At 34.2% G+C, this 12,158-nt stretch overlaps 1 protein-coding gene across 2 annotated transcripts in view; it reads left to right on the top strand.

The window, feature by feature from the left end:
• Window positions 1-12,158, top strand: part of GRIA4 (glutamate ionotropic receptor AMPA type subunit 4) — a 771,385-nt gene that overhangs the window by 654,603 nt on the left and 104,624 nt on the right. For both annotated transcript variants that reach the window (XM_053708572.1, XM_053708570.1), the window contains exon 13: window positions 3,589-3,836. In XM_053708572.1, coding sequence (XP_053564547.1) covers window positions 3,589-3,836 — 248 coding nt within the window. The remainder of the gene's footprint in view (window positions 1-3,588; window positions 3,837-12,158) is intronic.

The following is a 12,158-nucleotide window of genomic DNA, read 5'->3' as shown; positions in this document are numbered from 1 at the left end:
CACAGGAGGATATTAAAGTGGAGAAAAGACTCATGATTTTAGGGCATAGATTAAATGATTGTTGAATAAAAATTTTGATTGGAGACGCTAAGAGCATAGCATAAATTTATAGTTCAAGAAGTCAGCAGAGGAGATTTTCTCCAATACCGTTCTGCAGTGAGGGTACGTTTTTGTAAATAATGTGTCAGCTGTGTGTGCCACGGTTGGGGTGCTTGTGTAGGGTGTGAGATATGGAAGGAGGGGCTATTTTGTTATTTTGTAAAGGGCAGAGGTTAGGATGGAATTATACAGACAGATTACTCAGGGCAGGAAAGGGAGGAGATAGTAGGTAGAAGGAGATTTATGGTGTTAGAGAGTAGTTCTGAGTCTATGGTGTATACATTGCTATGGAGTCTACTTGGAAGGTTAGGTGGTGGGTGTGCAGTTTGTGTAGTGATGCTGCAAGTTAAGAGATGGTGATCAGAGAGTGTAAATGGAGAGTTTGTAAAGTGAGAGACAGAACAATGGTAGCTGAAGATTAGGTCAATTGAATGGCCATCTTTGTCAGTGGTCTTTGTCAGTGGAGGAATTAGTCCAATGTGCAAGGCTAAAGGAAGAAGTGAGCTTGAGAAGATTTGAAACTCCAGGAGTCTGGGTTATCAAAAAGAATATTGAAGACTTCAAGAAGGGCATGTGTGTCACAGGAGAGGAAGAATGGTAGCCATAAAGCAAAGTACTTTTACCACTATCACTTAAAAGATGTTCATTTAGAAATATGGAACATCTTTTAAGTGGAATGCTCTCCCCTAGCTGATCTTAAAGGACCAGTAAATACAATAGGTTTTCATAATCAACAAATGCATGATAACAAGAGAATTCAATAGCACTTAGTCTGAAGTTTAATTGAGTAGTAGATCTTTTTCTGACAAATTTCAAAGTTATGTCTTTTTCCACTCCTGTATCATGTGACGGCCATCAGCCAAACACAAATGCATATACATGTATTCTGTGAATTCTTGAAAAATATTCAGTAGGGACTGGTGACTCAAAAAGTGTAAATATCAAAAGACATTTTGTTAATTGAAGTACATTGGAAAGTTGTTTAAAATTGGATGCTCTATCTGAATCATGAAACTTTAATTTTGACTTGAGTGTCCCTTAAAATGTATAGTCCTGTGCAGATAGCTGGGTTTATTAAATTAGTTGATTGCATAATAAAATATAAGCAAGGACCAGGTGTTAACAGTAACATTTAGACCCAGATCAGAGAGATGGAATTTCGAACAGATAGAAATAGACCAAATTCAGTGGGGTTAAATCAATTTAACAAATTTATCAGATTAAAGAATTACACATGCTGTGAACAGGATTTGAGCATATATTTCACAAGCCAAACATATTTGTAAAATGTCCAAATGGACCAGGACAAGACACAGTGTTTACATAGGGAAACAAAGTCACCTATTAAACATAGTTTAAAAAATGTACAAATGGTCCAGAAAAAACTGCATGTTTCATGGGTTTTAGCCAGCATAACCAGAGATTATAATTTTTTTCATCTCAAAAAATGATGGTTGGATTACAATGCATGTCCTAGTTCACATTGTATACTAAATTTAGTTTCCCTTCTAGCTTCTGAACATTGTCATTGTTAGTGGTTTAATATACCTTGCCATTAAAACATTGAAACTTATAATAGGGCTCTTTGTACATATCAGATATAGCATGTATCAAACATTTGATCAGTACACCATGATCTTGATGTGCAGTTTTATGTCCTAATAAGAATTGAACGTACCAGATATATTCATGCTTACAAAGGCAAAAATATTTGATTGTCATATGTCTGAAATATATTGATTTGGGTACAAAGCACAAATATATTTGCATGCATGTATCATTATAACACTTGGGGGACTAAAAAATATATATTAAAAAAAGGTTTTTATATTATAAATCTGCACAAAAGACATCCACATCAGAGCTGGCATTGACAGAATTGCTATGCATGAGTCCTGGCATGTCTTGATGTAATTTACAAATAAGAAAAAGATTGAGTGCCAAATTTTAATATTGCTAATAAAGTTAGAAAAAAAATTGTCCACTTATTGTTTCTTTATCCGCAGTATGTTTGTGTAAAACAAAATGAGCCAGATTACGAGTTGAGCACTATGTAGCACTTTCGGTAGGGCGCTTATTGTGCTTGAAGTAGACTTTTTGAGTACATCAGGTTGCGCTCATATTATGAGTTGAAAGTAAAAAGTTATCACTCTTGCACTAACCCGACGTGCGCAAAAAGCTGAAATTAGAATATTGTGCGCACAATAACCTATTCCCCCATACAAGTCAATGGAGAAAAAAGTGGGGGAAAAACACCCTAGTCACGTGCAAACATGATTACATATTCTCAAGCTCGCTAACCCGACATGAAAATATGAATATTTAACATTCCAATTTTCTTCAAATAACAGAATATGTTCTATTTATTCATAAATACATATTTCTACATATATCTGATGGTATATTGGTAACATATCTATACCTATTTATATATATATATAGATAATTATATATAGCTATAAATATATATATATATATATATATATATATATATATATATATATACATGAATATCTATTTAAAAATACTTTAAACATATTCTGCTATGTGCAGAACATTGGAAAGTTACATATTTACAGTACATACACAGTATAACCTTTATTAAATATGAATATTACATAAATATGCTTTTACATGTTTTCATCTACTTAACTGCAAATGGCTCCAATGCACCTATATATATATATATATATATATATATATATATATATTTATTTATATATATATATATATATATATGTAAATATGTATTAATGTGTTTATATGTGTATTTATGTCTGTAAATACATATGTACATATATGAATACATAAATACATATGTACACATATATAAACATATATATTGTTTAAATGTAGTCGGAGACAGAAAAGCAACACACGATGTGTAAATCACACCTATATCTGTGTGTAAAAACTATATATATGTGTATATACATATATATATCGGTGCAGACCATCCAAATTTAGATAAGTTCAAATACAAAAAGAAAGATAGAGCAAAAGGGCTATGTAAAGACCTATATACAGCGAGGGAATACAGCAGTCTTTTCAATAATCAAATATATTTTATTGAGTACAAAGTTTGATGCATGATGTGTGAGACTTAATACATGCACACATTCACACACAACATGTTAAAACACAGTACAAACTCTGAGGACACAGTAATTATTCTAGCGTAAATCACACGTTCAAGCGGTCACGTTTACTTTTAACTTGTAATATCAGCGGTAAACCCGACAAGCACAAACATAAAAACCCCTTATCGCTAGCACGCAATCGTTATCACTCCACTCGTAATCTGGCTTAATGTGTTTGGAAAATAGCCTTGTTAGTAACTGACAGCAATGCAATTTTTTTTATAGATATACTTCTTTTTATTCCTTAACATTCTATATTTGACAGGTTTTTTTTATTTTTTATTTTATTTTTTACACTTTTTGTCTGTGCCCTTTCTTAGTAACTTTATTTATATTTACATTTTGACAGAGATCCAAAATTGCAGTTTATGAAAAGATGTGGCTCTACATGAAATCAGCTGAGCCATCAGTATTTACAAAAACGACAGCAGAAGGAGTAGCACGGGTTCGGAAATCTAAGGGCAAGTTTGCCTTTCTTCTGGAATCAACAATGAATGAGTACATCGAACAACGAAAACCTTGTGATACAATGAAAGTTGGAGGCAACTTGGATTCGAAAGGATATGGAGTGGCAACGCCTAAGCATTCATTATTAAGGTGGGTGGAATAGTATAACAATATAATATGTGTTGTTATAGTATTCCACCTTCCCTGATGTCCCTGAGATTATTTTGTGTTGTTTGTAACCATGGTATTTTTTTTTACATCCATTTCACCTTTTAATCAGACACCACATAGCAGTTGGTAAGGTTACTTTGTCTTTAAGACCATGTAAAAAGCAAACAAGTGAAACCAATAATACCCTAAAAATGTAGCATGACATTAATGTTAAATATAATTTGTAAATTATGTTCTTTTTTTATACATTTATGTCCATACTTTATTTATATATATATATACTGTATATATATATATATATATATATATATATATATTTAATATAATTTTAATTTATTTATTAATTTTGTGTTTAAACTACAGCTAAAACATGAACTAGACTAAGTTTTAAAATAGAATAGTTTGCACTCTCTGATGGTTAAAGGGACAGTTTATCCAAAAAAAGGTCTCACCTTTAATTTGTTCCCAATGGTTCATTTTACCTGCTTGAGTGTATTAATAAATTGTTTACAAGTAGCTCCTTTACTCTCATTTTTGCATTGGAATAGCTGATTTAGCTTGTGGTATCCCTACCATTACTGAAAGTTTCTATGCTTAAGTATAAGCTATTGACTGGTCTATGTAAACATAGCCAGCAGAAGAAATTACATTCCCAGTGAGGTGCAGAAGGAATATATAATAACATGTTAATTTCCAATTGTTCTCTCTAAGTATTGGGCTGTGGTTTACCGACAGATAAAAGATAAGGAAGCATATTTGTGTAATTTACCTGCAAGCTTAACCCATTTTAATAGGCTATGGGTTCAAAGCTCAAAACCAGCTATTTCATGTACAGAAACAAACCTGAAAATGCAATTTCTTATACATTTTGTACTATGCAGCTGGTATAACAAGTCATTAAAATGCATTAGGGGAAAAACTATTTTACAATATACTGTCCCTTTAAGATAATCTGGAATATCTTTATGATTGAAGAAAATCTGTCATCAAAGCAGTATTTTTCTCTTTCAATTTCAAACTATCCTGTTACAATGGGCTAGGGTAAATGTTACACTTTATTTGCTTTTATATGGTCTTCCAGTTGGAAGACTTTGATCTAATAGTTCATTTTTATAGGTTATTACATCTGTATCATATTGATATTTTTATTGTCATTTATTTTCTACTTCACTTATTTTTATTTTCATTTTGCTATTGTGCTGTGAATCTGTGTATGGTTATGGCTTTTATCCCTGCTAAATAACCCTCTCATATTTGTCACTGTGAGAAAACATTAGAATGACATTAACCAGTTCATCTGTTCAGTCTTTCATAAACAAATATCATAAATGTTACAGAGAAAATAAAAACAAAATAATGGCAAGATGAAACAGCATAGAGTTCATAATCATATATCCCAATTGTTCATCTTGCCTTTGTTTATACTAATGGCATCGCCATGTCTTCTTAAAAGTACAACAAAGAAAACAATAGGAATAATATACATGACAGTCATTTTATAATAACATTCTGAACAAAAATAATATCTAGAATGGAAAAATATTTGAACCTTGACCTTAAGCTCTAAGACATTCTCTAAAACTCAAAGTATATGTTATTAAAAGTATAATAACCACAATTTTTGGACACAAAAACCCTTGATTACTTTATTTTCTATTTAAAATATGTTGAGTTATTTACTATATTTTTGGATAACATCCACTCATTCCATTATGAATACCTCTTGGTTATATTTTCATTCCTATCTTCTTCCTAATGTCATAAATTCTATTGAAAACATTAGAATTAGAGAGTCCCACACTGATGAGCTAAGTAGTATACCTATGTGGATTCCATTATGTCTTCTAGACTTTTAATTTTTTTTTATTATTATTATTATTTAGACGGCTTTTGAAAATTAATCTATGGAAAAGACTAGTCTGTTGGGTTTTTTTTTGTTGAGAACCCTAGACACAATCTACTAAAATGTAAATCATTTTTCATTTAATATTATAGTTTTATAGCATATATTACAGACAACAGACTACATTTTTATTCTTTTTAATCTTAATGTGCCGAAGTTGGGACACTCATCTTTCTGAAAATCTTCGAACGATAGACATGCTAACTATGTCTATCAGTAGTAAATTCTACAGAAGGTAGTTATAGTTATATCTTGTAGATATCATGTAAACATTTAAGTATTTGTTCAGAAACATTTTTAAAATCTGCAATAAATTAACTTGTTCCCAACCAAGCCTATATAAAATCTTAAATATATATATATATTGTTTTTTACTGTAGTTCCAAACTACTCTGCTTATTGGGAAACGTTTCTTTTTGATTAAAAAAAAAACTGTAGTTCTGACAAAGTACTTCTTGATCAGCCAGCATGTTTTAGACATGTTTCGAAACATTATTTTTATTACCATGTTTATAATCAGACTTCAGCAATCCATATCAGAGCCTTATGAGTGAGGCAGGGAGGTGAGCTCTGACTTGTAAGCCCACTGATGGACCCAGATTCTTAAATAAATCCTGAAGCAGAAAGTATATATATATATATATATATATATATATAATATCTCACAAAACTGAGTACACCCCTCACATTTTTGTAAATATTTTATTATATCTTTTCATGTGACAACACTGAAGAAATGACACTTTGCTACAATGTAAAGTAGTGAGTGTACAGCCGGTATAACAGTGTAGATTTGCTGTCCCCTCAAAAAAACTCAACACACAGACATTAATGTCTAAACCATTGGAAATGCATTTTCCCTCCCCGGTGTCATGTGACTCGTTAGTGTTACAAGGTCTCAAGTGTGAATGGGGAGCAGGTGTGTTACATTTGGTGTTATTGCTCTCACACTCTTTCATACTGGTCACTGGAAGTTCAACATGGCACCTCATGGCAAAGAACTCTGAGGATCTGAAAATAAGAATGCTCTACATAAAGATATCTTAGGCTATAAGAAGATTGCCAAGACCCTGGAACTGAGCTGTAGCACAGTGGGAAAGACCATACAGCGGTTTCATAGGACAGGTTTTACTCAGAACAGGCCTCGCCATGGTCGACCAAAGAAGTTGAGTGCACATGCTCAGCGTCATATCCAGAGGTTGTCTTTGAGACATATACGTATGAGTGCTGCCAGCATTGCTGCAGAGGTTGAAGGGGTGGGGGGGTCAGCTTGTCAGTGCTCAGACCATATGCCGCACATTGCATCAAATTGGTTTGCATGGCTGTTGTCCTAGAAGGAAGCCTCTTTTAAAGATGATGCACAAGAAAGCCTGCAAACAGTTTGCTGAAGACAAGCAGACTAAGGACATGGATTACTGGAACCATGTCCTGTGGTCCGATGAGACCAAGATAAACCAAGATAAACGTATTTGGTTCAGATAGTGTCAAGCGTGTGTGGTGGCAACCAGGTGAGGAGTACAAAGACAAGTGTGTCTTGCCTGCAGTCAAGCATGGTGGTGGGAGTGTCATGGTCTGGCCCGCATGAGTGCTGCCGGCACTGGGGAGCTACAGTTCATTGAGGGAACCATGAATGCCAACATGTACTATGACATACTGAAGCAGAGCATGATCCCCTCCCTTTGGAGACTGGGCCGAAGGGCAGTATTCCAATATGATAACGACCTCAAACACACCTCCAAGATGACCACTGCTTTGCTAAAGAAGCTGAGGGTAAAGGTGATGGACTGATCAAGCATGTCTCCAGACCTAAACCCTATTGAACATCTGTGGGGCATCCTCAAATGGAAGGTGGGGGAGCGCAAGGTCTCTAACATCCACCAGCTCTGTGATGTCGTCATGGAGGAGTGGAAGAGGACTCCAGTGGCAACCTGTGAAGCTCTGTGAACTCCATGCCTAAGAGGGTTAAGGCAGTGCTTGAAAATAATGGTCACCACACAAAATATTGACACTTTGAGCCTAATTTGGACATTTCCACTTAGGGGTGTACTCACTTTTGTTGCCAACGGTTTAGACATTAATGGCTGTGTGTTGAGTTATTTTGAGGGGACAGCAAATTTACACTGTTATACAGGCTGCACACTCACTACTTTACATTGTAGCAAAGTGTAATTTCTTCAGTGTTGTCACATGAAAAGATATAATAATATATTTACAAAAATGTGAGGGGTGTACTCACTTTTGTGAGATACACAGTATATATAGTGAAATCATGTTAGTATATCAAGTGTCAGAATCCTTCATAAGAGGTAACAAGTGAAGATGAAAACTGATGAACAGAAATAACCAGCAACATGTGGAGGCTGGCTTTTTATAGTAAAATTTAAATAAACTTTTTTTTAGGATACATAAAAGAGAGGACAGCAATTTTGGAACAGGGAAAAAGTAAAAAATGCTAGTCGGGTTCTATCTTTAGTATGTGCAATACCATTTGTCTTCTTGGTTAGGGGAAAGAGATTGAATTAGATCTGGAAAATTACAAGAACAGCATTGAGCCACAGAGTCAAAGTCATGAACTATTGTGCTATATTGATATAGAAGAAAAACACGTTAAACTTTAGTTAAGGAGCTCGTTAATGTATCCTTCAGTGCCCCACAGGATGTTCAGGCACCTTTCAATATGTACAATGGTGCATAACTACAAGATGTGATTCCTGAACTGATTCTAATATTAGGATTTTTTTTTTTTTTAAACTGATACTTCAAAATTATCCATTATAGTTGACAGAAATAGCACTCTATGGACTAGATTCCAAGTGGCACGCTAATTAGGTATCCCACTCATGTTAACTTCGCTACAAGAAAGATGTTTGGGTAGCGTGCTCAAACGTGATCACGTTTAACCAAGTATGCTAACCCAACAGGAAATATTAATATTCCACATTCCATCGTTCTTCACATAGAAGAATATGTTCTATTTATTCATTAATAAATATTTCTATATGTCTCTGACTTTATTTGGTAAATATATATCTATAATGATTTATATATATATAATATATATATATATAGATGTATAGTTTTATACAGATCTATATAAGAATATCTATTTAAAAATACTTAGGAACATATTCCCCTATGTAGCAAACATTGGAATGTGAAATATTTACAGTAATGACACAGTTAAACACTTTATTAAATATGAATATTGCATAAATATGTTTTCACATGTGTCTATATATGTATAAATATATATGTATGTGTTTATATGTCTGTAAATACATATCTACACATATAAACCTACAGGGAGTGCAGAATTATTAGGCAAGTTGTATTTTTGAGGATTAATTTTATTATTGAACAACAACCATGTTCTCAATGAACCCAAAAAACTCATTAATATCAAAGCTGAATATTTTTGGAAGTAGTTTTTAGTTTGTTTTTAGTTTTAGCTATTTTAGGGGGATATCTGTGTGTGCAGGTGACTATTACTGTGCATAATTATTAGGCAACTTAACAAAAAACAAATATATACCCATTTCAATTATTTATTTTTACCAGTGAAACCAATATAACATCTCAACATTCACAAATATACATTTCTGACATTCAAAAACAAAACAAAAACAAATCAGTGACCAATATAGCCACCTTTCTTTGCAAGGACACTCAAAAGCCTGCCATCCATGGATTCTGTCATTGTTTTGATCTGTTCACCATCAACATTGCGTGCAGCAGCAACCACAGCCTCCCAGACACTGTTCAGAGAGGTGTACTGTTTTCCCTCCTTGTAAATCTCACATTTGATGATGGACCACAGGTTCTCAATGGGGTTCAGATCAGGTGAACAAGGAGGCCATGTCATTAGATTTTCTTCTGTTATATCCTTTCTTGCCAGCCACGCTGTGGAGTACTTGGACGCGTGTGATGGAGCATTGTCCTGCATGAAAATCATGTTTTTCTTGAAGGATGCAGACTTCTTCCTGTACCACTGCTTGAAGAAGGTGTCTTCCAGAAACTGGCAGTAGGACTGGGAGTTGAGCTTGACTCCATCCTCAACCAGAAAAGGCCCCACAAGCTCATCTTTGATGATACCAGCCCAAACCAGTACTCCACCTCCACCTTGCTGGCGTCTGAGTCGGACTGGAGCTCTCTGCCCTTTACCAATCCAGCCACGGGCCCATCCATCTGGCCCATCAAGACTCACTCTTATTTCATCAGTCCATAAAACCTTAGAAAAATCAGTCTTGAGATATTTCTTGGCCCAGTCTTGACGTTTCAGCTTGTGTGTTTTGTTCAGTGGTGGTCGTCTTTCAGCCTTTCTTACCTTGGCCATGTCTCTGAGTATTGCACACCTTGTGCTTTTGGGCACTCCAGTGATGTTGCAGCTCTGAAATATGGCCAAACTGGTGGCAAGTGGCATCTTGGCAGCTGCACGCTTGACTTTTCTCAGTTCATGGGCAGTTATTTTGCGCCTTGCTTTTTCCACACGCTTCTTGCGACCCTGTTGACTATTTTGAATGAAACGCTTGATTGTTCAATGATCACGCTTCAGAAGCTTTGCAATTTTAATAGTGCTGCATCCCTCTGCAAGATATCTCACTTTTCTGAGCCTGTCAAGTCCTTCTTTTGACCCATTTTGCCAAAGGAAAGGAAGTTGCCTAATATTTATGCACACCTGATATAGGGTGTTGATGTCATTAGACCACACCCCTTCTCATTACAGAGATGCACATCACCTAATATGCTTAATTGGTAGTAGGCTTTCGAGCCTATACAGCTTGGAGTAAGACAACATGCATAAAGAGGATGATGTGGTCAAAATACTCATTTGCCTAATAATTCTGCACTCCCTGTATATTGATATATATATATATATACATACATAAATATACATATTTAAACATGTATATGTAAATATTTCTATGTTAAATCCCTTTTGCCTTATTTCCCTCTAACACCTGATACCTCATATCTTTAAGCCCTTATAATTTTTTTAAGGCAAGACATATATATTTTTTTATTAGACAGTGTTATTATAAGTGTAACTTTACTTTTAAATGTATTTTTTATGGGGTTTTTTTGTGCAACTTTTTCGTCTTGCTTAATAGTTAACCAGAACTCTGAAGTCACACTAAACCGATGCACGTTAAATTTAATTGCACTCAAGCAAATGCATTTGCTTTCAACTTGTAATAAGCACAGTACTTCTGACGCGTGCAAAGAGCAGTGATGAACCCCTTATTGCTTGTGCGCAACATTTACAGGGCAACTCGCAATCTAGCCCTATGTAGGGTAATATTTTGTATCCTTTATAAAAAGGTAATTAGAAATGTTTCCGGGGTTCAATTTTTTTTTACTTTTGATATTATTGTTCAATTAAGTAAAATGGACATCTTTCCATTTGTCTCTATGACATTTGCCAACCTAAGTATCTCAAACTGGAGTTTACCAATTTAGGGCTAGATTACAAGTGGAGCGCAAAATATCACTTGAAATTACAAGTTGGGTGCAATGTGAACGTGACCTTGCATTTTTATTGCACGGAAACTTTGCGCTCATGAGAGCACACTTCCATAGGCTCTAATAGGAGCCTAGTTCTGATGCTGTCATACATGGCACAGAACCTAAGCACACCAAAGGGAGAATTTGACCGTTTATGGGTGCTCAATAAATTAGCGCTCCACTTGTAATTTAGCCCTCAATGTTTCCTATCTCCTTGAATAAATGTGCTCCAAACAATAGTAAAGAGAATATATGCCTGATCAAACATTTTCACTTTGCCGTTCTTTTCCAAATACTAGAGACATTTCTTACACAAAATCGAGCAAACGTTTAACTGAAAATGTTATGATAAATTATTTTTTTCTCCTCGGGAGTGTCACCAAATCAGTATATATGTTCTGTACCTACATTTACTCTGTTTTGAGTATTGTTTTAAGAAATTGAATCAATTGATACTTCAAAACTACTATTACGAAGCTTACATTTTCATAACAAATGTAAATATGCAAAATTTTAGTTCATGCAAATTTTAATAAGGGAAGACAATCATATCTTTCAACTAACCAAGAAACATTGACATTAGTCCTTTCTTTTAGTAAACTAAAAAATTATGTATGTATTTTCAGGTCTTCCAATGATCAACTAATCCTAATTTAAGCTTATAAGGATATTAATTCTTACATTTTCTTTCTGATCATCAAATATATCAAACCATTACTGCTGGTGCTTGTGAAGTTATATTTCAGTAGATTGTGATTATTCTTCTCATCTCATTATTGCATATCTCTGTAAGTAAAAATAACTACAAATACTATACTACTATATTAATATTTAGAAATATGGTTCACATGTTTGTATCGAGGATACTGCCCAATACCCAGACACAGCACTAGTAA

This window comes from Bombina bombina, chromosome 3 (genome assembly GCF_027579735.1).
Source record: "Bombina bombina isolate aBomBom1 chromosome 3, aBomBom1.pri, whole genome shotgun sequence".
In the NCBI taxonomy this organism is placed as follows: domain Eukaryota; kingdom Metazoa; phylum Chordata; class Amphibia; order Anura; family Bombinatoridae; genus Bombina; species Bombina bombina.
This window is presented reverse-complemented; position numbering and strand designations above follow the sequence as displayed.